Here is a 27,638-nt window from a genome sequence, read left to right on the forward strand (position 1 = left end):
TTCTATTATTCCACTGAAGACCTGCTGGTCCTGCAGCCTTGATCATTTCTATGGCTATTTCCTTTATTCCCATCTTCATCTTTTTAACTGCCCATTCCACCTCTGTCATCTTAATGTCTGATTTATTATCTTTTACTTCCATTCCTGTTGCCTATATGTCTTCTTCACATGTCTGTTTTCTCATGTTTAACAGTTAATGAAATATGATTTCTGTCTGTTCATTATCTCTTCCGGTTTAGTTTGTGTTACCGGTACTTGTCCTTTATTCTTCACAGACGCTCTGTTCATCGTTTCATTCCTACAGTTTCTTATAATTTAAAAAAATTCCCACATTTCAAATCTTCCTTTACTTCTTAGGTGAATGTTTCCCAACTTTTCTTTGCCTGCTATTCTTTTGCAACCTTTTTTTGCTCCTATGCATCTTGCTTTACTCTCTTCAATCTTTTCTGTTTTCCATTTCTTCTAAGTTTTCTTCTTCTTCTTTACTTTTTCTTTCACTGTCACTCCACCATGTGGTCTCTTTCTCTCTTACCTTTCCTGATGTTCTGCCACATGTTCTCTCCGCAAACCTTACAAATTCACTTTTCCTAAACCACCTTTTCCTTCAATCTCCACGCCCAAATCTTTCTATTTTTTTCTTGTAGTCTTGTGACCTTGCCTTTCAACTTTACTATCACTGCTCTATGGTCATCCCAAGAGGCTTCCTCAGGCATAGCTACAACATCCATAAGATCTTTCTGATGTTCTTTTTCCTCTAACATGTAATCAATCAGTGTTTTTGTTCTTTTGTCTTTTCTGTCTATCTTGGAAGTATTTATAAATAAAAACAGGTTATAAAGTATAATATTCAGTTCTGGCATTTTATTGTGCAATCTGTTCCATGGTATGTATAATCTGTGTATGCAGTGGTGACTGTGGTGTACCGGTACCTTAGTACGTACCTACAGTTTGACATAACTATGAATTATCTCTTAATGTCTGCCTCTATATCGTAACTGTTAGTGTATTAGCTGCCGTCCTCTGGGGCTCGGGTTCAATTCCTGGTACTGCCAGAGATTTAAAAATACCAGGAGGGCTGGTATGTGGTTAAAATGGTACATGCAGCCAGTGGCGGCTGGTGCAGAAAATCAGTTGTGTGCTGTAACCCATTCCCCGTCCAAAAATAAAAAATATTTAAAATATATGCGGTTTTCAAGAGTCTCTCCACTGAGTTCTTCACACTGAATAAACACGCAAACAACCCCAACACATATACACATTCCTCATAAAAAACTAATTAAACACACAATAACACCTTCAATCACAAAAATTTCACGAACTCAGAATCACTTGGTGTGAGCGCGCAGAAACAGAACTTCGCAACGTTATAAAAATCATTGAAATAAAATTAGCAACATCGTAATGCAAAATTACATGTGATAGTGAAATTTATATCCGCCTCCGTAGTGTAACGGTTAGTGTTATTAGCTGCCGTCCTCGGGGGCCCGGGTTCGATTCCCGGTACTGCCAGGAATTTAAGAATGGCAGGAGGGCTGGTATGTGGTTGAAATGGCACATGCAGCTCATCTCCATTGAGGGTGTGCCTGAGAAGAGCTGCACCACCTCAGGGTGAGGACACGAGTTTCTTTATTGAAATATATAAACTAGACATTTTGTAATTAAAGGACATCACAATAGCATGTCCTTATTTTGACAACATATAAAGTACATTTTTATAGTTCATCGATTTACAAATGTGGCTGCAGAATGGGCAAGTTGAGAGTATTAAAAGACCTGCAGCTGATGGCTTTCTCTACAGTATTTTGTTTCCCATTTGCTTTGAGCGATCCACTCTTAAATACTACCGATGAGTCACCTGTCACATTCTCATTTCGGTCGAAATGCTGGTGCGATCAATGCTGCCTCTATGTTGTCGAACGAAGACTCGCTGTGAAAGTGTAAAGTGATGTCTTGGCTGTTCTTTCCACAGCCTATCGAAGAAGTTTGGTACGCATGCGCAAAAGGCGGAGTTCCTGCTTTGTGGCAAATGGCTTAGAAATTCTCGCTGAGCCACGCTGAGCTGTGATCTGCACAGCCAGCACCCGGCGTGGAGCGCACGACTAACGTGGTTGTGAGGAAAGTTGAATGATATGTTATTCTTTGGCTGGCGTCCTTTTCATTGCACTGTATTTGATTGTAGATAATATTATTAAAGTAATTTATTTTTCAAATAGACAATGTGCTGCAGCACTTCAGCACATAAGGTACGGCCGCCCCTGCATGCAGCTCTCCTCGATTGAGGAAGTGCTTGTAAAGAGCTGTACCACCTAGGGACATGGACAAGCTTACTTTACCACATAATATCTCAGAAAATTCAACATTTTTCCAGTTTGATATTTTAAAAATAATTAGAGCTCTAGAAACGGTTTAGCCCTTGTAAACTTTAGGTCTTTGTTTTGGATAAGTATAGATATAGACTGCATACTTCTTTGGCTTCTGAGCGCAAAATGTGAATCACCACTCCGTCCCAAGCTTCGTCAAATGAAATGAAATGAAATGAAATGAAATGACATGAAATGAAATCAGTCACTACTGATCTGTATATAAGGCAGTTGCTCAGGTGGCAGATTCCCTGTCTGTTGTTTTCCTAACCTTTTCTTAAATGATTGCAGAGAAATTGGAAATTTATTGAATACCTCCTTTGGTTAAGTTATTCCAATTCCTAACTCCCCTTCCTATACATGAATATTTGTCCCAGTTTGTCATCTTAAATTCCAGCTTTATCTTCATATTGTGATCGTTTCTACTTTTAAAGACACCACTCAAACTTATTCGTCCACTGATGTCATTCCACGCCATCTCTCCACCAAGAGCTCGGAACATACCACTTATTACATGTAATGAACTTCATGGTGGTCCGTATTGAAAATTGTATATTATCTTAAACAATTACGTTTATTAAAATGGTCAACCTATTCAATACAATACATTCTTAAGAATGTTTACAATTTATACACGATACTCAAATTGAGACATGTTTCGCCCTAGTTGTGGGCATCTTTAGCCTAATTTTCCTCCTCAAAATAAAATGTTATCAGGATCCCGATATTCTCAAATTGAACCATCTTAATAGCTAAAATAGAATGAGTTAAAAATACAAAGTGTCGGTCTAATTACTGATAGGTGAACTATTATTTAACGGAGTTCTTGAAGCAGTCTTAAAAATAATTCATTAAACTATTAAAATTATCATGAGGTTAGGTACCCTCTGTCTTATAAATCAATGTTTAACAAATAATGATACATTAACACTTGATACAAAATAAACACCACATTAGGACACTATATACGGTCACCGGATAAAGAGATAAAGACACTCCTGCCTAATGAAGTCATCTGGATGTTAATTAAAATGTTTGTTGTCTGATGACAACTATCAATAGTATTCAAAAGGCGACCTAATTTATACGCTGTAATGGTTTGGAGAATGAGATAATAAAGATAGATCAACGATAATTCCAAAGTGCTCGAAGCATGTTATCTGCCACAATTCTGATGTATGGTTACTCAAAATAGTAATTACCGTAAATTTTTCAATCATAACATTGTAAACCATAATAACGATCCCTTCACAACTTCGAGAATTTACAGGCTAACATGCGCACAACATGTTTGCTCATATATAGGTCAAACGGGCCGTAGCTTCCACACTAGATACCAGGAGCATTATAACGCGAGTAAACATAACAAGTTTCTCCGATTGAGCATCCATATGAGAGATACGGGCCATCAGTTTACAACCATAAATCAAGATCTTACGATCCTCAAGAAGTTGAAAACAGGAAGGTCATGAATGAATGAGAATATTCATATTTTTCAGATCAGTACTTTAATAGGGATCGTAATTTAAACGGTGTTTCAGATACTAAAAATCCCACTTAGGAAGTTTTACCCGAATTACTGCAATTATTAAATATAAAGGGTAGCATGTTTATCTTTAAACTTCCCCCCTCAAATACTCCTCCAGTTTCCAATAACATAACATCCCCACAGTCACCCCCTACTAACACGCCCCCACTGACCAGTCAGATACGTAACACTCCGCCCACCCCTCCTTCCCATACTCTCCCTCTCCTTAACTTAACACGTCGCACTGTTACAACACGCGGAGTGCGAGAGCAGTTGCTAACAGTCGAGCTGGCGACACGAGCGATACAACCTTACCACATAAAACACAAGGAGGTAAGCGAAAAGCCTGATAACTTAGCTCTTCATGCGATCAATAACACACATTTTCTCCAAGACATCCTTTTCAATTTTGTTACAGAGATTCTAACAACTTTATTTCCTTCAGTATTAAAGGCCGTTTTTAGTCTCTCCCAATTAACCATACATCAGGAATGTGGCATATAACATTCTTAGAGTACTTTGGAATTATCGTTGATCTATCTTTATTATCTCACGTTCTCCAAACCATTACAGCGTATAAATTAGGTCGTCAGACAACTATAGATCGTTTTAAAATAAGCATGAACCAAGTGCTTGGCTACAGTATACCTCACAGTTATTTCGATTTCACAATGTGTTAAAGTGCCTTTTGTAAAGAAGACTTGACTTAGAAAGAATAGGACTATGATTTTAGAAACATCAAGAGGTTTTGTCTAATATCCTTTTGAATACTATCGATAGTTGTTACCAGACAACAAACATTTTAATTAACATCCAGATGACTTATCTCTTTATCCGGTGACTGCCTACGTTATAATACAAGGCCTGGAAATAGAGCTCATAAAACGCTATCGAAGTGGTTACACTGCAGTTCAATGCCGGGCCGCTAGGATCGCTTTCTTGCCCTCTGTGTACCAGGTTCACGCCTTTAAACGTGTGTATTGAGCTGATTGTGAATGTGTATTCTTGTGATAAGCACTCGCAGTTTCAATCATGGTCCATTACTATGTTCGTTATTGTAATTCATGAGAAATTAAATGTCGTGGAATTTCATTTCACAAGTTTCCAGTGAATAGTGCTTTAAAACATTGGTGGCTTGTTGCTATATCTCACGGAGGAGACAAACCGGGATCTCTCTGGGTTCCTACAGAAAAATCGAGGGTTTGCAATAAACACTTCAGAGAAGACGACTTTAGTATAAGTACATGTAAAAAGACACTCCTGCCTAATGAAGTTCCTTCCGTTTTTACAGAGTTTTCCAAACACAAATTTCAAATGTAAGAAAGCTCCCAAGAAAAGACAGCTTGAAAAACTGAAAAGTGAAAATGAATACATAAGAAACAAGTGAAAATGTGCAGAACAATTGGATTCTCCCGTGCCTGATAATATTGGAGAATCTGACCTAATAAATGCAGGCACCGCAACAGTAGGTACACAGTTTTCTCCCGTCCTAAAACCAACAGTACCAAAACACATCACCAGGAAATTGAGCAAGGAGATCAGAAGAAATAGAAAGCACGTGACCATTATTAAGAAGTTGCGCGTAAAAATCCGTGACTTGAAAGCAGAACTTAGCCAGGTAAAAAAGGATCCCGGAAACCTTTTAAGTCTAGTTTCTAAAATTCAGAAGGAAGCTGAAGGGGTAATATTTGTTAGAGCAACGTCAGAACTTCGGAAAAAAGAAATGTAAATACCAGGAGACCACAGTTAAAATATGTGTGCCGTTATCTTCAAGGTCACCAACGGGTTATCGGCTTCTCAGAACACTCGATATTTTGTATCTTCCTCATCCAAGAACGTTGAAATCATATGTTGGATACTCAAAAGGGGAAACGGGTATAACTTCGCTAACTAAAGCCCGATTACTGGCAGAAAAACTGTCGTTAGTGAGCGATAACGAAAATGTTGGTTCCCTTATAATAGATGAAATGTCCATAAAGCTGAGACTAATGTATGACAGGAAATTAGATATATTTATTGGACTGAATGACATCGAAATTTACGCTCTTGGAATCGAAGATAGGTTGGCCAATAAACTACTCTGCATTTTGTCCAAGGGACTTTCTACATACCGGTATTACAGAATACCGGTGTCTTTATATTTCACTTCATCCGGTATGGACTCACAACTTGACAAAATAACCTTGGATGCGTTAAATGCTGTTGAAGAGTGTGGTTTCAGAGTGATCAGAATAGTGACCGACAATTCCGTGCAGAGGAAGCATTACGCATGAGATACGGCATCCAAGTGATGAAACTAGACCTCTGTTCCTAAATTTTGATCCCAGTCACGTCATAAAAATTATGTGATCCCAACATTTGTCACAAGAATTTTTTGTAAATAATGCTACCGTGACCGGCGATCGTTTGAGATGTCTTTTCAAACTTCAGAAATAATCAATTATGAAGCTGGTGAGGAAACTAATCAAAAAAGTTTTTCTGACAAATTTGGAGAAAATGAATGTAGCAACAGCCAAAATTGTATTTTCCCAGAAACAATCGCTGGTTTGAAGAGTATGGAGGTGGTTTGTCCCGAGAGTATTAAAGACAGGGACAATTTTCTTTATGGAACATTTTATGAAGTGATTCGTTGCACATGATGTCTGCAACACCACGTATGGGGCATATTCCAGGAATGAGAACAAACTGGCATTTTTCAGCATTGAAGATGAACGCCCCAGTTGGTTAATAAATGATTTTCCGTCATATATCAAGAACATTCAAATGCATCCAGAGAAAGAGAAAAGATTCACGAGGGAAACGTATCAGGCATTGGTCTTGACTACCCAATCCACTGTGGCCTGCTTAAAATACCTCATAAGTATATATTTTCATTATGTCTTGACGAGAAACCTAACAAGTGATATCGAGCTCTTTTAGACACCTACGACGCAAAGCAGGATACAGTGACAATGGACGCGTAGTCATGCCTTAACATAATCGAAACAATACTCCATACAGGAATTATTGCAGCATCAAAACATGTCAATGTTGACCTGAGGGATGAAGATAAGATCCGCAATGAACGAATCAGTTTACTACAATCAAGAATGTGCTATATGGATGAAAAATGTGGCAGGAATGAAAGTCGCGAGGTTGTGCAAATTCCGCAGCTTCCTGAACACAAAACCCTTGCAAGGTAAATTATATCAGATCTGTGTGAAAAATCCTTTATTGTCAAGTGTTCGCTAGTATATAAATATGATTAATTTGTTTCAGATTAAACAGTTACAATGCCTGGTATTTCTCTAGCTATGGTAGCAGGTGTGGCAGAAGAACAGACTGAAGGCTGTTTAGAACTTCTCTCTTCTCCAGTTAGTTAAAGTCCAACATTGTGTCTTATTCGCTTTCAAGATCGAGGAGCCCTCCGATACCCGAAATCATCGTGTGTGGCTCTTCTGTAGTGTATGACGGAATTAGTCACCTCTGCTGTGCAGTATTTACCCCGACGACAGTTACTAAAAATGTGTACTTTTTTCTGAAAGCCAGCTTCATCAGTGAAATTAAGTTCAGAGACTATAAAAGACGACAAACTACCTCTTTTTCTACTCCAAAAATTTCTGAGACCTCTATCAGGCAACATTGCTTCGAGTCACTCAAGTAGAAGTGAGAAAGTTTTGAAACTTGATAAGAAGCCCCTGAGTAGGCCTAGGAAAGTTTTAAAACTTTCGATACCTATCCAAGCCAATGAAGCACAGCTCTATAAATAATGCATTTTAAATACTCAAAACAGCTTTCAGCTCTGTTTATTTAGGATACAATTTACTTTTAGACATACACGGCCATGCGAACACAAGGGGGCATGAACACGATCCTAGTGGCTGAATGGTGAACTAGGCACCCGTTTTCATGAGTGCATTTCAAGGCCTTGTATTACAGAGTAGGCAACGGTATATACTGTAATGTCCTAATGTGGTGTTTATTTCGTATCAGGTGTTAGTGTATCATTATTTGTTAAACATTGATTTATAAGACAGAGGGTACCTAACCTCATGATAATTTTAGTAGGTGCCAACACCAAATATTTTAATGAATTAATTTTAAGGCTGCTTCAAGAACTCCATTAAATTGTTCACTTGTCAGTAATGAGACCGACACATTGTATTTTCAACTTATACTATTTTAGCTATTAAGATGGTTCAATTAGAGAATATCGGGATCCCGATAACCTTTGATTTTGAGGAGAAAAATTAGGCTGAATATGCCCACAACTAGGGTTAAACAAGTCCAATTTGAGTATCATGTATAAGTTGGAAACATTCTTAAGAATGTATTGTATTGAATAGGTTGACCATTTTAATAAACTTAATTGTTTTAAGATAACATACCACTTATGAACATTAAAATAAGAATAATAGTTTACACCACCTTTCCAATACTTATCTTTCCTTGTATTTAGGATATAATCATTACAACAGGTGTTGTAAGTTGGGACATGTTTCGCTTAACTGTCGTAAGCATCATCAGCCGAAATAAATCTTAGCCGGAAGTAAGGTCAGGACCTTGTACCTAGTGTTATTAAAATATATGGTACCCTAAGATTCAACATTTACATTATAGAAAATCAAATAGGCTTAAAACCCGTGTGAAAAACATAGAACGTTCATCATGGTTAAGAGAAAAATACAGAATTGTGTTGACAGAAGTTTAACCCCACATTCGTTTTAAGCCTATTTGATTTTCTATAATGTAAATGTTGAACATACCACTTAGTCGAGCAGCTCGTCTCCTTTTCGCCAAGTTTTCCCAGCCCAAACTTTGCAACATTTTTGTAATGCTACTCTTGTCAGGAATCACCCAGAACAAATCGAGCTGCTTTTCTTTGGATTTTTTCCAGTTCTTGAATCAAGTAATCCTGGTGAGGGTCCCATACACTGGAACCATACTTCCGTTGGGGTCTTACCAGAGCCTTATGTGCACACTCCTTTATATTCTTTCTACAACCCCTAAATAACATCGCAACGATGTACCCTTTATTTGCATTCATATTTATGTGATTACCCCAACAAAGATCTTTCCTTATATTAACATCTAGGTACTTACAATGATCCCCAAAAGGAAATTTTACCCCATCAATGCAGTAATTAAACTGAGAGGACTTTTCCTATTTGTGAAACTCACAATCTGACTTAAAACCATTTATCATCATACTGTTGCCTATTGTCCATCTCACAACATTATCGAGGTCATTCTGCAGTTGCTTGCAATCTTGTAACTCGTTTATTGCTCTGTACAGAATAATATCTGAAAAAAGCCGTATCTCTTATTCCACTTCTTTACTCGTATCATTTATATATACAAGAAAACAAAGGTACAATAGTACTGCCTTGAGAAATTCCCCTCTTATTTATTACAGGCTCAGATAAAGCTTTGCCTACTCTCATTTTCTGAGTTCTATTTTCTAGAAACAGAGCCACCCATTCAGTCACTCTTTTGTCTAGTCCAATTGCACTCATTTTTGCCAGTAGTCTCATGATCTACCCTATCAAATGCTATAGGTCAATCGCGATACAGTCCATTTGACCTCCTGAATTCAGGATGTCTGCTATATCTTGCTGGAATCCTACAAGTTGAGCTTCAGTGGAATAACCTTTCCTAAACCCAAATTGCCTTCTATCGTTCAGGTTTTCCTTCCAATTTTTTTTAAAAAAGTTACTTTTGGAATATGAGGTTCTCTGGTAAAATGTTTCATGTTTCTGGAATTACTGGATGTGCCTCATTAATGCACATGTATTTTGATTTTATACCAACCTCTGTACACCACTACACTTCAACTTCCGCTATTAATATGCATAGGACTCAATATTCCAATAGCATAATGTATTTCCTTTTAAATGTTATTGATCATATTTGTCGATTATATCACGTTTTCTATTAGAATTTACCGAGAATGCTTGCAATAGTTTGTTGAACAGAATACCGTACCGACTGGATAAATGTATGTCAGAACACTCGCAAGAATTTATACTGAATAATTATCTGGTAAGAAATGCAGAAATACTTTAACACTATAACAAAATGTTTTATTCTTAATATATACAAGTATTTACAAGTCAAAATAATAAAATTACTGTTTCATCGCATCACATTCACAGGTCACTGCCTAGCCTTTCAAATTCCTTAATGAAAAAATCCATGTCAGAGTGATCAAGGCCTGAATTTTGTAGTACAAGTCTGAAGAAATTTGGTAGATCCTTGAGAGGCTGATAAGTCACCATCATGGAGCCATCCTTCATCATCCTTTCCTTTATCTTGGGAGCAACCTAAAAGCAAGAAAATGTATTGTTCTTTTAAGCTGTGTCATAAGATGAAGGTATGTAGGCCTATCTGGATTGGAAATGCCAGATGGCAATTACTTTAAGGGGAAATGTCATGAGAAAATTATTGCTTCTGGACTTGTATAATAGGAGAAAGAAGAAGAGATCCAATTCTTTGAAACAGAAAAGAAAGTGAAGGGCTTTACAAGTTTGAAAATGTAATTAAATTCGACAAGCCCTCTAAATCATATGAACTTTTATTTATTCTGAAGATTAATTCATCTATGAACTCTGACAGTCCATTCATTAATCCACATTTTTAAAAAATGGGAAAGATTAAGACTTTTTGCATGCTAAACCTCAAACACTTATAAAGATTGAAGATGCAATCGTGTTCTACGAGTAAAGCACTATTGCAGTATTTTTTTCTGCAGATGGAGGAACAACAGAAAAATGGCAGACAGTGTGGTTATACAAATGTACTTTTCTCCCAAATCTAGACAGCAATTTGGACAATTTGACGTAGTTTACTCATTTGGTCTTTTTTTATAATGACTGTGTCCCTTACTTTGCTTATGAGACTAATCAAGGAGTAACAGTCTCACCCGATATAACACTGAAAGAGAAAAATTACCTGGAAGAAATGGTCTAGTTTGAACATAATTTGGTTCACCAGTACAGCACTGATAGGTAAGCGACCTGCAACATCTAGAATGACTACCAAAGTGAATTAGTGATACCAGCAGGTTATAGCATTATCAGTAATGTGTATAGTGGCAGCAAGTCAACTTGGTTAAAGGGAGGTCAGCGAACATACAATATGCCTCGTAGATACACGAGACTGGACATTACTGGATGTTTAATAGGAGCCATGTTTGAGGTTTCCATGCGGTGAAGTGATTGTATCATGAAAATACAAGGCATGTGGGGCATTCAAATGTCATAATGGCCCAAGAGTAATAGAACCAGTTGGTATGCAAGGATACCCACACACATCGTGAAGTTTCTAGTTTACCCAGATCACTCCAAGGATGGACCTCCATATTGTGTGCCAAGAACTGTTTAACACAATCATATATGGCTATGCAATCTGGATACAGTTACTGGACTCAATATTATCATGCCTCAGTGACTGATATTAGCACAGTTTCACCATTTCACATGTAGCCTGCCATTAACAGCAGTGTTTGGAATATTGTTTTAATAATCATGTGTGATAATAACATTGAGAGTAAAAAACACACACACCCCCTAGTGTGAGAAAGCACCAAGTTAAAGTTATCATTGGAGAGCTTTACAGCACAGCAGTAAGTTGGCAATTTCCTGCATCCTCTTTCATTAACCAACCAAGATACAGAACCTTATTTCAATCTTTGAACAAGGAAACATTCATCCACACAATGCACATGTATCTATGGACTGCCTATATGATAAGGCATTCTTGTTGCTAGCAAGGTCCCAAATCTGTGTAGTGGAACATGAATGGGACCAACTCAGGATGTCAACTCTAACTCATTGCTACATACAAAGTGTAGGCCAATTTACTTCAGAAGAGGGTACAATGGCTAAATGAGCCCCTTTCAAACTGAATTGGTGCTCATATCCAGGTCCGAAGATATGTCACTGTAATAATAGTTTTCTGAGATTTTGATGTTATACAATAAAACTTTCACCAAAGGAATAACATTACACATGTATTATAATTAAATAGACGTACAGTGTAAATATACAATTAAAAATCATTTAGTAATTTAGTAATTTACTACACACTTAGAAATTAACAGACACTAAAGAGACTTTCAAACTGACGAATGCATGTAACAAGCGGGTGAATCACGCCTTCGTGTCTATGAACTAGGTACTATCTGCGCACTTTTTAGCGATAGATTTACACCCTAGAGCTGAAGCGGTCGACCTCGGCAATCTTCGAGATTCGTACTGGCAATCTTTGAAACACAAACTATGAATCGCTCATGCATCGCTATGCGACGTCTGGCGTACACTTTACGTACTAGTCCTGTTATTTACATAGCAAAGCCAAACTATAGAATTCACTCTATGAATAAGGTTCACATCGAGAAATGTTATATAATGTGTGTGTGTGTGTGTGTGTGTGTGTGTGTGTGTGTGTGTGTGTGTGTGTGTGTGTGTGTGTGTGACACAGTTATTGGCTTAAAATAACAAAGATTTAGAAAATCCATATCGATCGATCATCTTATCGATTCATACCAGATTTCATTTCCATTCAGTTGGCAGTACTTACGGAATCGGAAGCGCTCTCTTATTACTCCTCAAACCCGTACAGAAATCTATCGCTAAAAAGTGCGCAGATAGTAAAGAAGTACACTCCTGCTACTGTTCCTCAAAGCACATGCAAAGTCTCCACTACTTGCTTGGCGCTGTACAAATCAATTGGCCGCGTCGAATGACATTTTGAGCGTATTTCCGCTAAAAATGTTGTCAATAATTAAAAAAAAATAAAGGAAAGACTTAGCTGACAGGATAACAGGGCTTGTACAAATGGCTTTTTCTATAATTCCTAGTTTCAGTCGGCTAAATTGGAATAAAAATGTAATATTTTCTCTACAAAGTGGAGCGGGGCAGCTACCCCCACTCGCCTCCGCCCGCCAATTGCCGCTGCTGGTTTTATGTGGCTTCAGTTTATTGCTATACACACATGTATTCAATATTCCAATTCTTGCCACATATAGCGACAAACATCATGTGTAACATACTGAACAACTCTGATTCTCTCTTCCAGATTATCAATGTTGTTAACACAAATACTGCACACATATTGCTTGATGTATCCCCAGAAGTAATAAAGTAATACATCAGCTTCAGCAACTGTGGTGACCATATCTTCATATCACTGCCGTGGGAGTTTCTTATCTAGAAACTTTTCAAACAATGTTGGTGTAGTGTAATGCTGGTGTTCTCACCAGTGAACATTACTTTCATATGGTGGCAATTTATTTCATACTAAGATGATATTCAGAACAAAATGTGGATCACCGATTCAAATTTAACAATCCAAAGCATGTACTCAACTTTCTTCTGCACCATCCACATCTTGATTGAATGAATGGTGTGTTTTGCTTCACTGTCATTCGATACATACATTAGTGCATCATTATTCTTTAATATTGAAAAACTCTTCGAGATACTCTTCAATGCAATGTAATCAGTGGCGGCGCGTGACTTTCGTCACTGGGGGTTCAACAACAGGAATATTTCTTGTCCCCCTCCCCCCCACACACGCACACACACTACCACTCCGATTTTTGTCCAAGTCCCTTTGCTTTCATCACTCACGAAACAAACAGGTAAAACAAAACGCATCCTGTTAGTAATTTCGCACCCACAGATCCACTCTGTTAGTCGGATCTTTTGCATATATCCATTCTGAATTTATGCACGATTTCTTTACTTTTAGTCTGCTTCCTTACTGATCAGGCAGTGGGCGGCCGGCATTCTTAATCTCAAGTTTGCGCTGAAGAGAGAAAAAAAAGTTTGTCTTCCTAAGTATCTGGACACTGTTCATACCCTTTTTGAAGTTCCTTACCTTTCCCGGGCACAAAGATTGTGGACGCAACCACAATGCACAAAAACACACACATGGACAAAAGATTGTAACTTCTTTATGTCCTAAAAAGAAAGCTTCTGCACGGCACAAATAGTACACTGACACGTTTGCACAGCGTGCAATAATATAATGAATTATGATAAATACCGTAAAGTTTTATAAATCCTAGTAACACATTTGAAAAGCAGGGGGAAACTTTAGGGATGTGTGTTCGCACTGTTGACAACTATGGTAACTTAATTTTACGAACTTGTGTGTGATAGGCAATTAGCATTTTCATTGGTTTTATCTTCCCGTAATTCTTTGCCTGAAGGATTTTTAATTTAAGTTTCTCCCCAAAAAGTAATTACTCCAAAGAAAGCAAATGAATAGATGTTAGTATTTATATATTTGAGACAAAATATCAATCGAAATTTGGCAGTTTAATGTAACTTTTGGTAGTAATGATGCTTTCCAATACTAGTGTTAACTATGTGTACTAGTCTCTGCTGCCGTAGTTAAATTCCTGTAAGGGCAACAGATGGCAGGGATGTAGTAGTTTGCTAACCCCAACAGCACGATTTGAGATTACGAAGACGGGTGAGAGAGAGTGGCATATTGCGCATGCGTAAAGCACAGATACCCATTTCTGCGATATCCTGGTCTTGTCTATGTGTTGGCCGGCATCTCCCCGCACCTCACCACACCCTTCGCCCAGAAACGGACGGAGGTGTTGCCTTGAATGGGGGTGCATTTAGGACGAGTATCCAGCCAGGACTTTGCGCGGCTCGCTTGAATTGAAAGTCAATACGAGCATACAGTATTACGGATAGATGGGCTTAGCAAAGGCTTTGAGATTGACAAGGGAGTGGTGAAATTTGAGTAGTTAAGTACAATTTGATATGAACTGGAGGTTCATTGCTCCGTTGCGCTATACCAGAAACCGCCACTGCAATGTATACATCATCCTTTGTGTTTGATTCATGTAGATATCATAGAAGTCTGAAGCCCTACCATGACTATATGGCACATTGTATACGAGTCTATACATAATGCAAGAAAAGAATGTTCGATGATGTTGACAATGAAATCTTTATTAAATATACAATATTATATCTGATGATATCTGCGAGCTCATCATCATCATCATCATAATCTACTCCTCACAGAAGGTTGATAACCATCATGAAGCAACTATTTATATTTTGCACTTCCTCTATCATGGTTGACATACTGTGGATATAGAATCGCTGAGATTTAATGTCCAAGATAATCTTTATATAATATTATTACTATTAAAGATGTCTGGCTCCATGGCCAAATGTTTAGTGTGCTGACCGTTCCCAGGTTCAATTCCAGATAGGTTTGCAGCTCTTCAGAGGCCATGATCATCATCATCATCTACTGATTTGTATTCCTGTACTATTAGGGTTGCCAACTATCTATTTTGAACTGGTGATTCTGGTTTTTAGGGCAATTGTCCAGTCTCTAGTTACAAGTTTAAACTGAATGACAAATCTCCGCTTATGATAAGACTAGCAAGATACCCGTGTTTCGCTACGGTATTATAATGAAATTTATAATTGACTGCTTAACGTTTTATATATAATCCGCCGAAATTCGCGATCTAAATCATTTTCTGAGAGATTACGGCAAAGTTCCTCCCATTTTTCAATCTTTCTTTCCAGCAATCGAATTCGTACTTCCCAGGCTAGGTCCAGGTATTCCACCCGGTCAGTTGGGTCCCTAAACCTTTGCCATCTTTTCCTATAAGCATTTTTAATATGGATGAAATCCTTGAGGGCATCCGACGTGGTGTCGTCTTGGATGCCTTGGCGGTAATCAAGCCGCGGCCGGACTGCAATCTCAGTCATTACCCGGCCAGGACCCGTTTCCAGCGCGGTCCGCGCGTTTTGGCGACGGTCCAGATTATTATTATTATTATTATTATTATTATTATTATTATTATTATTATTATTATTATTATTATTATTATTATTATTATTAATGGTCTGGAAGCCACGCAAGATGCAAGGCCGCTACTTGGCGGTAAATTGCATCCTCTACCATTGTCATTGCTGATAATGTGACCAGCGCCATCGTCGCGCGTAGGCATGTGCGCGAGATTTCTGGCGACACGAATGATATACTTCCGTGAATTATTGACCTTATTATAGAGGTGAACAATTGCACGGTCAATATCATTCATATCGTTTATTTCAAATGTGTTTAAATTTTTATTTATATGCCAGGAGAATCTACTGTATCTAACTATGTACTCCAAAGGAAAAATGGTTCTTGAAAACGAACCCAGGAAAGATTAAAAATGACCAGTTTATGATCAGAATAAGTACATTATGAACAGTAAAATCAATTGGTCTCAACTCGTTTTTCACCCCACTGCCCTTCAGTAGACCCTCCCTTCCCCCGCAAAAAAGAAGGCGTGTTTCCTTATGTTTAAAGGAGATTCCAAATACCAACGTTCACGTCTGTTACCTTCAGTTCTGAGATATAAGTATCCCTATAAAATGAATTCACTTTTTTCACTTCCTTTCACCCGCCCCCCCCCCCCCCTTCTCAAGTGAATTTCCCGTTAAAAATACTTGTCTCTTAAATAGTAAAGGATCTTCTAAATACCAGTTATCACGACTAACACCTTCAGTTTTTGAGATGTGTGTCCACATAAGGGAATTCAACTCCTTTTCACCCCCGCTCCCAAAATGATTTCGCCCAAAAACGCTTTTTTCTTTGTTTTTAAAGGAGATCCAAATGTCAATTTTTACGTCTGTAACAACTTTATTTTTTATTAGATGTAAGTATTCTCATACAATTAATTCCAATTAAATTTTCAATTTTTCACCTCCCCCCCTTCATTCGATTTTCCGAGAAGACGTGTTTGTTTAATTTTAAAGCAGATTCCAAATACCAATCTTCACGTCTGCAAAATCTTTCGTTTTTGAGATAATAGTATCCTCATACAAATAATTCATTTTTCAATTTCCCTCCTCCCTTTAGGTGTATTTCGGAAAACAAAAAATAAGTATTCCTTTATTTTTAAAGGAAATTTCAAATACCCAATTTCACGTCTGTAACATTTTCAGCTTTTGAGATATCAGTATCCTAATTAAAAGAATTCAACCCCATTTTCAGTCACTTTTACCCCTCTACCCAAGTGGTTTTGCAGAAAACAAAAAGTACATGTTTCTTTATTTTCAATGGAGATAAAAATACTACTATTTTTCACTTCAGTAACATGTTAAGTTTTTGATATATACTGTAAAAATGCTCATTTTAAAAATTTACCCTGTCTTTAGTTCCCCTTAAGTGGAGTTTCCAAAAACAAATCAACTATGTTTCTTTACTTTTACAGGAGATTCCAAATACCAATTTTTACGTCTGTAACATTTTACGTTTCTGAGATATACTGTAGATATAGTCTTTCTAAAACTTCACCCCAATTTGTCACTCCTGTTTAACCCCCATTAAATAGATTTTCCAAAAACAAAAAATACATGTTTGTTTATTTTTAAAGGACATATCTAATACCAATTTTCAGGTCGTTCATAGCTTCAGTTTCTGAGATATAAGTATCCTCATTAAAGGCATTCAAACCCTTTTCACCCCTCCTATTGGGATTTTCCAAAAACAAAAGAATACATGTTTCTTTATTTTTAATGAAGATTCTAAATGCCAATTTTTCCATCTGTAAACTTTCAAAGTTTTGAGATATAGATATACTCATTTTAAAAATTCACCCCCTTTTCACCCTCCCATTAATTGGATTTTTCAAAAACAAAAAGATGCGCGTTTCTTTATTTTTAAAAGAGAACAAAAGTACCAATTTTCAGGTCTGTAGTATCTTCAGTTTCTGAGATATAAGTACCAGTATCATGATTAAAGGCATTCAACCACTTTTTCACCCTTTTCACCCTTTTCACCCCTCCTATTGGGATTTTCAGAAAACAAAAAAAAATATGCGTTTCATTGTTTTTAAAGATGATTCTAAATACAAACTTTTACATCTCTAAACTTTTAAAGTTTTGAGATATAGATCTCATTTCAAAATTTCATCCCCCCTTTTTCACCCCCTTAGCGACGGAATATGCAAAAATCCTCTCTTAGCAAGCATCTACATCTTAATATGAATGTATCCTCAAAATTTCATTTCTTTATGTCCAGTAGTTTTGGCTCGGTGATGATGAATCCGTCAGTCAGGACAAGTTATTTTATATATAGATATTTTCAGATACATGATGAAGTTGGATTTTTGTGGATCTAGAAAGATCTCGAACCAAGACAGATCTCGAGCACCAAGTTAACAAGCGAAGAGTTAAAGAGGCATTTTCAAGAAACCTCGTCTATCAATTTACGGCTTCAATTTTACCACATAGTGTTGGATACAATTTTAAATTATAAGTTACGACCAATTCTAATGACACATTTTAAAATTAAGCTGATTCCGTGTATCCATACAAGACATATGTCATTAAATCTTTTATTCTAATAACAAAAAATATGAACACTACATATAGTTCACAAATCACATTCTATGTGGAACTGTTTTCTATCAAAATTGGTCACTGAAAATGGTCTACCCATTTATATTGTACAATGATATTCTAGAATGAAGTCAGCTGTTAGGCACTCTTTAAAATAATAAACTAAGACAGAGAATTTTTAAAATGTTTTTATGTCTCTTCAAGGCTAATTGCACATCCTTAACAGCTGAATAAGATAAAAAGAAATTTTATCTAAAGTTTTGGTGTCATAGTAAATTTTTTATAGTAGTTCCACACAATTTGACAATGCAAGGAGCTGTATATTTAAAAGATTGTGTAAGTTTTATGACTTATCTAGAACCTGGTAATACAGTAATTGAATTAGTCTCTGTATTTCAATTACATAAGCTTTAAGGTATACACGGAATTATAAAAATAACATAAAACTTAGTTTAGAAGGTCCTGTTTATGTACATACAATTAGTATAAGTATTTTAATGTAGCTATCAAAAATGTCCTGTAACAATCCCCTAGGCTGATGATGGCAAATTAAGTTGCCAAAACTGGTACCGGTTCCAGAAATGACATTAAATTAAAATGTGATGTTTTAATAATTTCACTATTTTGTAGTATTGAACAGGTGGAAAACCCTACCCTTATCTTTGATTGTATATCATGATGTGCCAATGATATGATTTCTAACAGAATGGAGCTTTAAAGCTGAACTCTTGGCAGCCATTAATTTCAACATGTGATGGTGTGATTGTCAAACCACCAAGATTCTGAGGGCAATACAAGGTTCCTCAAAGTATAATTTTAAGGTATAGGCAAATTCTGCAACATTATAAGTGGTAAGTTTTTCAATATTTCATGTTTAATTTGAATTACTTGTTAAAAAAGTAGGGTACCGGTACTGGTTAATATGAGAGAGAGGTTCAGGATATATATTTTCTTGTATCTTTGTACCATATAACATTTATTTCAAATTCAAATCATAGAATTGTTAAATTCTGGAATAGGCAACCCTATTACTAACTACCGGTACCTAAACGCTAATATTGATTATATGATGGAAATAGATTAGAACATTTTAATGCCTTATCTCATAATAACAAGACATCTATTAATATTAATTTATGCCACAATGATGGTCATAGTATCTACTTCTTAGCATACTAAGTTTTTAAAAGTAATTACTGTATATGCAGTCAGTACTACAAGTAGATGTACTAATATATTATTCAAGAGAAATACACTAGATTAGGATCAATGTTTGAAAAAAGGTATCAAATCTAAAGCTCAAACACATAGAGGTAGAGAACTCCACATTACATGGCAATCTTTACTGAAACTTTCATGAACAACCCGCACAGTCTTTCATACATACCTTATGTAATCTCTCATTGAAGTCTGGCTGGTCCTCAAGTCCTCTTAAACTTGGTGGCACATACCAGAAGCATACATTAGTGCATTCTGGTTCCAGCAGTAGTCTGAATCCTTCCCTGTTTTTAATTTGTGTAGTAAAATATTCGGCATTTTCAAAAACTGTGTCTACATGTTTTTCTAGACCAGTATTACCCTGAAAGAAAAGAGAATAAATTAATAAAATGTCAAAAAAAATCCACCACCACCACCACCACCACCACATACTCCACATGTACCCATTGTCGATGGTTAGGTTTTGCATTTGCAGCAGTAATGAGTGGCAGTAGAACAAGAGCACACCTTAACAACAATAGTCTGCCAGTATTTCTGCTGTAATTACGAAAACCAACGCATCAACAATGGGCACACACAGCTGGTAAGTAATAATAATAGTAGCCCCTGTATCAATCAGTCACCACTGATTTGCATTTAGGGCAGTTGCCCAGGTGGCAGATTCCCTATCTGTTGTTTTCCTAGTCTTATCTTAAATCACTGCAAAGAATTTGAAAATTTATTGAACATCTCCCTTTGTAAATTACTCCACCCCCTTGGTATATTATTCCAGTCTCTAACTCCCCTTCCTATAAACAAATATTTGCCCCAATTTGATCTTCATATTGTGATCTTGATTACTTTTAAAAACACCACTCAAACTTATTCGTCTACTAATGTTATTCCATGAAATCTCTTCACTGACAGCTCGGAACATACCACTTAGTTGAGCAGCTCATCTCCTTTGTCCCAAGTCTTCCCAGCCCAAACTTTGCAATATTTTCGTAACTCTAACCATTTTGTCAGAAATCATCCAGAACAAATCGAGCTACTTCTCTTTGGAATTTTTCCAGCTGTCAGATCAAGTAATCCTAGTGAAAGTCCCATATTCTGGAACCATACTCTAGTTTGGGTTTTCCCAGAGACTTATTTTCCCCTCTCCTTTACATCCTTATTACAACCCCTAAATACTCTCATAATGATGTGCATAGATCTGTGCTCTTTATTTATAATCACATTTATGCAATTATCCTAGTGAAGATCTTCCCTCATTAATATGTAAGTACTTACAGTGATCCCCATAAGGAACTTTCAACCCATCAATGCAGTAATTAAAACAGAGAGAACTTTTCCTATTAGTGACACTTACAACCTGACTTAACCCCATTTATCATCATACCATAGCCTGCTATCCATCTTACAATAATATTTAGGTCTTTTAGCAGTTGCTCACAATCTTTTAACTTATTTATTACTCTATACAGAATAACATCAACCACAAAAAGCCTTATCTCAGATTCCAGTTCTTTACACAGATCGTCTATCTATCTATCTATCTATCTATCTATCTATCTATCTATCTATCTATCAGCAAGATACCCGTGCTTCGCTACAGTATTGTACTGAAATTTATAATTGAATGCTTAACATTTTATATATAATCTGCTAAAATTCGCGATCTGACAGCAAATCTTTCTTTCCACCAATAGATTTCGTACTTCTCGGGCTAGCTCCAGGTATTTCGCCCGGTCAGTTGTGTCCCTAAATCTTTGCTATCTTTTCCTATAAGCATTTTAATTATAGATCAAATCCAGTGGCGTACACTGAGGGCTACCAAGGCTATCAGTAAAGCCCAAACCTCATTTGAGAACAATGGAAGTCTAAAGCACATTGTGATATACACATCTGACACATTGTTCCATTTTAAAAAAACTTGAAAGCAGTGAGAAAAAACGTTGCATGTATTTCTACGAACAAGGCATTGGAGACTGATAATGCAGCCCAAACTCTCGCCCCTTTCCCCTCGACTCACCCCAAGCGGCTTGCTGCTGTATATCGGGCAGGAGTGGATACCGAGGTGATAAGTGTACTAGGCTTCGGTCCGTCAGATCGCCACTGCTAACATATCAACCAAGCGTTACTCATCGTATATATTTCCTCACCTCGTACTTCTGACGCAATTATGCAGATAACAGAGTGCTGGTATTTCATTCCAGTGTTCTTCTACATCCTTGTAAGAAGACACTGCAGGGCTGATCTTATGGGAGCAATATAGTTTTCATTTTATTTGTAGATCTGTTAAAATGAAATGCAATCTTTCAGGCTTAGTGTTCTCTTTTCTTGGCTGGAATTGAACCCGTAATCATGGGTCGGACACCACCACTGATCTCCTGAGGAAGCTAATTAACCAATGAACGATGGATATGACCACTGTAAGGTTCAACATTTTTATTTAATAATAATAATAATAATAATAATAATTACATACATACATAAATACATACATTCATTATCATTATAGACTGTTATGCCTTTCAGCGTTCAGTCTGCAAGCCATTGTGAATTTACTAAACGTCGCCACAATCCTCGATTTGCTACTAGTGTTGTGGCCTCATTTAGTTCTATACCTCTTATCTTTAAATCGTTAGAAACCGAGTCTAACCATCATCGTCTTGGTCTCCCTCTACTTCTCTTACCCTCCATAACAGAGTCCACTATTCTCCTAGGTAACCTATCCTCCTGCATTCGCCTCACATGACCCCACCACCGAAGCCGGTTTATGTGTACAGCTTCATCCATAGAGTTCATTCCTAAATTAGCCTTTATCTCCTCATTCCGAGTACCCTCCTGCTATTGTTCCCACCTGATTGTACCAACAATCATTCTTGCTACTTTCATGTCTGTTACTTCTAACTTATGAATAAGATATCCTGAGTCCACCCAGCTTTCACTCCCGTAAAGCAAAGTTGGTCTGAAAACAGACCGATGTAAAGATAGCTCCCAGACGAAACTGACTTCCTTCTTACAGAATACTGCTGATCGCAACTGCAAGCTCACTGCATTAGCTTTACTACACCTTGATTCAATCTCACTTACTATATTACCATCGTGGGAGAACACACAACCTAAATACTTGAAATTATCGACCTGTTCTAGCTTTGTATCACCAATCTGACATTCAATTCTGTTGAATTTCTTACCTACTGACATCAATTTAGTCTTCGAGAGGCTAATTTTCATACCATACTCATTGCACCTATTTTCAAGTTCCAAGATATTAGACTGCAGGCTTTCGGCACCATCTGCCATTAAGACCAAGTCGTCAGCATAGGCCAAAATGCTTACTACATTTCCACCTAACTGAATCCCTCCCTGCCATTTTATACCTTTCAGCAGATGATCCATGTAAACTACGAACAGCAAAGGTGAAAGATTACAGCCTTGTCTAACTCCTGTAAGTACCCTGAACCAAGAACTCATTCTACCATCAATTCTCACTGAAGCCCAATTGTCAACATAAATGCCTTTGATTGATTTTAATAATCTACCTTTAATTCCATAGTCCCCCAGTATGGCGAACATCTTTTCCCTCGGTACCCTGTCATATGCTTTCTCTAGATCTACGAAACAAACACAACTGCCTATTCCTCTCGTAGCATTTTTCAATTACCTGGCTCATACTGAAAATCTGATCCTGACAGCCTCTCTGTGGTCTGAAACCACACTGGTTTTCATCCAACTTCCTCTCAACGACTGATCGCACCCTCCCTTCCAAGATGCCAGTGAAAACTCTGCCTGGTATACTAATCAATGAGATACCTCGATAGTTGTTGCAATCCTTCCTGTTCCTTTGCTTATAGATAGGGGCAATTACTGCTTTTGTCCAATCTCCAGCTAATTTTACTACTCTATGAAGCAATTTCATCCCTGCCTTCCCACTATACTTCACCATTTCAGGTCTAATTTCATCTATTCATGCTGCTTTATGACAGTTGAGTTTATTTACCATTCTTTCCACTTCCTCAAGCGTAATTTCACTAACATCATTTTCTTCCTCCCCATGAACTTGGTTGTTCATGACACCAGCATGAAAATTTCCTTTTACGTTGAGAAGATTTTCAAAGTATTCCCTCCATGTGTCCAGCGATTCCCTGGGATCTGTTATGAGTTCACCTGAATTACTCAAAACACTGTTCATTTCCTTTTTCCCCTCATTTCTTAACATTCTTTATTACTGCCCAGAAAGGTTTCCCTGCTGCTTGACCTAGCCTTTCCAGGTTATTACCAAAATCTTCCCACGACTTCTTTTTGGATTCAACAACTATTTGTTTTGCTCTGTTTCTTTCATCTACGTACCAATCCCTGTCTGCCTCGGCCCTTGTTTGGAGCCATTTCTGATAAGCCTTGTTTTTACGTTTACAGGCTGCTCTCACTTCATCATTTCACCAAGATGTTCGCCTTTTCCCATCTTTACACACAGTTGTTCCTAGGCATTCCCTTGCTGTTCCTACTACATCATCCCTGTATGCCACCCATTCACTTTCTATATCCTGAACCTGCTTACTGTCTACTGTTTGAAACTTCTCACTAATCATATCCATGTACTTCTGTCTAATTTCCTCATCCTGGAGATTTTCTACCCTTATTAGTTTGCAGACAGATTTCACTTTCTCTACCCTAGGCCTAGAGATACTTAGTTCACTACAGATCAGATAGTGGTCTCTATCATCGAAAAATCCACGAAAACTCGTACATTCCTAACAGATTTCCTGAATTCGAAGTCTGTTAAGATATAGTCTATTATGGATCTGGTACCCCTAGCCTCCCATGTGTAGCGGTGAATAGCCTTATGCTTGAAGAATGTATTCATAACAGCTAAACCCATACTAGCACAGAAGTCCAGCAAACGCTTCCCATTCCTATTAGCTTCCATATCTTCCCCACATTTACCAATCACCCTTTCGTATCCTTCAGTTCTATTCCCAACTCTTGCTTTGAAATCGCCCATTAGCACTATTCTATCCTTGCTGTTTTTTTTTTTGTTTTTTTTTTAGTTGCTTTACGTGACACCGATCCTTGCTGTTGACCCTGACCACGATGTCATTCAATGCTTCATAAAACTTGTCAACTTCATCCTCATCTGCACCCTCACATGGTGAATACACGGACACAATTCTTGTCCTAATTCCTCCCAATGACAAATCTACCCACATCATTCGCTCATTTACGTGCCTAACAGAAACTATGTTGCATGCAATGGTATTCCTGATAAAGAGCCCTACCCCAGACTCTGCCCTTCCCTTTCTAACACCCGTCAAGTACACTTTATAATCTCCTATCTCTTCCTCATTATCTCCCCTTACCCGAATATCACTTACTCCTAGCACATCCAGATGCATCCTCTTTGCTGACTCAGCCAGTTCTACCTTCTTTCTTCCATAAGCCCCATTAATATTGATAGCTCCCCATCGAATTCCATTTTGTTCGCCAAGTTGTTTCCAAGGAGTGCCTCGCCTGTCAAATGGGAGTGGGACTCCATTACTCCCATAGGTCCGAGGCTTGCTTAAAGTGTCCTGAGCTCGGTAAATTCATGAAGCAAGGATGCTGCCCTACTTGCACATAGTCCAAGTGAGGATGTCTCCTCTAACTGATTATGGACCGCCTGAGCACAAGGATGCCCACTCCCATTCCATAGCAACTGGTATCCCGACTCTCAGGATCACTTACTAGGCCACTCAGCCGTTGCCCATGGTTCACGAAATAGGATGTGACTACAGTAACCACCACCACCACCACAACAATAACAATAACAATAACAATAACAATAATATTGCATGGCATCAGTATAGGCTTGGTGGTGACCGAATGAGGATAAAATGAATGGCAAAGATGTCAAACACCCAGCCCCCAAGCCAGGGGAATTAACAGTATGATGGGGTTGATTCTGAAAATTGAACCGGGGCTATTGGGCCAAAGGCAAGCATTCTATCCATTTAGCCACAAAGCTGGACTTTAATTTGCTAAACCTTATACTTATTATTATTATTATTATTATTATTATTATTATTATTATTATTATTATTATTATTCTGAACCACGTAGCAAGATGCAAGACCACTACTTGGCGGTAAAATACATCTGCTGCCATTGTCATTGCTGAAAATGTGACCAGCACCATTGTCACGCGTAGGCAAGTGTGCGGTATTACTGGCGATACGAATTATATACTTCCGTGCATTACCGACCTTATTATAGAGGTGAACAATTGCATGGTTAAAATCATTCCTATCGTCTATTTCAAATGTGTTAAAATTTTTATTTATATGCCAGGAGAATCTACTGTTAAGTTCTCCAAAGGAAAAGATGGCTCTTGAAAACAAACCCAGGAAAGATAAAAAATGATCAGTTTATGATCAAAATCAAGTAGAACAATATGAACATTAAAATCAATTGGTCTCAACTCCCTTTTATCCCCACAGCCGTTAAGTTGATCCCCCCACCCCCCAAAAAAGAAGCATTTCTTTATGTTTAAAGGAGATTCCAAATACCAATGTTCACGTCTGTTACCTTCAGTTTTGAGATTTTTTCCACTTCCTTTCAAACTCCCTCCCCCTAAGTGAATTTTTTGGCAAAAAATACTTGTTTCCTTAATAGTAAAGGATCTTCTACATACCAATTATCATGACTCTAACATCTTCAGTTTTTGAGATAACAGTATCCTAATTAAAAGAATTCAACCCCATTTTCAGTCACTTTTACCCTCCACTCAAGTGGTTTTTCTGAAAACAAAAAATACATGTTTCTTTATTTTTAATACAGATAAAAAATACAATTTCTCACTTCTGTAACATGTTAAGTTTTTGAGATATACTGTGTAGACATGCTCATTTTAAAATTTCACCCCCTTTTTAGTTCCCCTTAAGTGGAGTTTCCAGAAACAAATCACCTATGTTTCTTTACTTTTACGTGAGATTCCAAATACCAATTTTTACATCTGTAACATTTTACGATTCTGAGATATACTGTAGATATAGTCTTTCTAAAAATTCACCTCAACTTGGTCACTCCTGTTTAACCCCCATTAATTAGATTTTCTGAAAATCAAAAGATACGTGTTTCTTTATTTTTAAAGGAGATCCAAAATACCAATTTTCAGGTCTGTAATATCTTCAGTTTCTGAGATATATGTATCCTCGTAAAAGAAATTAATCTGTTTTCATACCCCCTACCAATTTGATCCCCCCCCCTCAAATGCATGTTTATCTTTAAAGGAGATTCTAAATACCAGTTTTCACATTTGTAATACCTTTAGATTTTTTGGTATACACACACACACACACACACACACACACACACACACACACACACACACACACACACACGTACAGATATGGCCAACTCGCCCGGTTTTTTGTCTTTACCTGATGTTCTTAAAAATGTCATTTCTACTGCTTGGATCTTACTATGTTGTCTACCGTGCGAGTTGGCCATGTGGTTAGGGGCGTGCAGCTGTGAGCTCGCATCCAGGAGAGATAGTGGATTCAAAACCCACTGTCGGCAGCCCTGAAGATGGTTTTTCCGTGGTCTCCCATTTTGACACCAGGCAAATGCTGAGACTGTACCTTAATTAAGGCCATGGCCACTTCTTTCCCATTCCTAGGCCTTTCCTGTCCCATCATTGCCATAAGACCTATCTGTGTCGGTGCGACACAAAGCAAATAGAAAAGAAAAAAAGTCTGTTGTCTCTTATTAGTTACCAGCGTTTCTAGTCCATATGTTATGAAATACTGTTTATATAATGTTAATTTCGTTCTCTTGGGTACTTTTTTATCCCATAAAAGCTCTCTGACTTGATGATAAAATGTTGTACCTTTACTTACAAGGGGGCATTCCCTACTCGTCACCACCGATTTCACTCAAATTTATAGAACATGCAGGGCTTGGCTAGAAATGAAAGTACCCAAAGTCAGTACTCCACCATAGAATGTTGAGTGGTAAGAAAATTGTGGTGTTGTTTATAGATTTCAAAAAAGCCTTTGATTCGGTGAACAGAGAGACTCTGGATAAGATCATTAGGGAATTTGGAGTCAAAACCAAACTGGCAAATATAATCAAAGAGACCCTAACAGATACAACTTCAAAGGTAAAATTCTTCGGGCATCTCTCACAATCATTTGAAATTAAGACAGGCAT

The 27,638-nt window shown here is 37.4% G+C and overlaps 1 protein-coding gene across 1 annotated transcript in view; it reads right to left on the minus strand.

Annotated features, from left to right (window-relative positions):
• Positions 1-9,925: 9,925 nt before the first annotated feature.
• b (glutamate decarboxylase-like protein black) overlaps positions 9,926-27,638 on the minus strand; it is an 85,798-nt gene continuing 68,085 nt past the window's right edge. Inside the window, exons 6-7 of the mRNA XM_067135501.2 lie at positions 19,636-19,827; positions 9,926-10,190 (exon numbers count right to left, since the gene is read on the minus strand). Coding sequence (XP_066991602.2) covers positions 10,017-10,190; positions 19,636-19,827 — 366 coding nt within the window. The 3' untranslated portion in view covers positions 9,926-10,016. The remainder of the gene's footprint in view (positions 10,191-19,635; positions 19,828-27,638) is intronic.

This window comes from Anabrus simplex, chromosome 1 (assembly GCF_040414725.1).
Source record: "Anabrus simplex isolate iqAnaSimp1 chromosome 1, ASM4041472v1, whole genome shotgun sequence".
Taxonomy (NCBI): domain Eukaryota; kingdom Metazoa; phylum Arthropoda; class Insecta; order Orthoptera; family Tettigoniidae; genus Anabrus; species Anabrus simplex.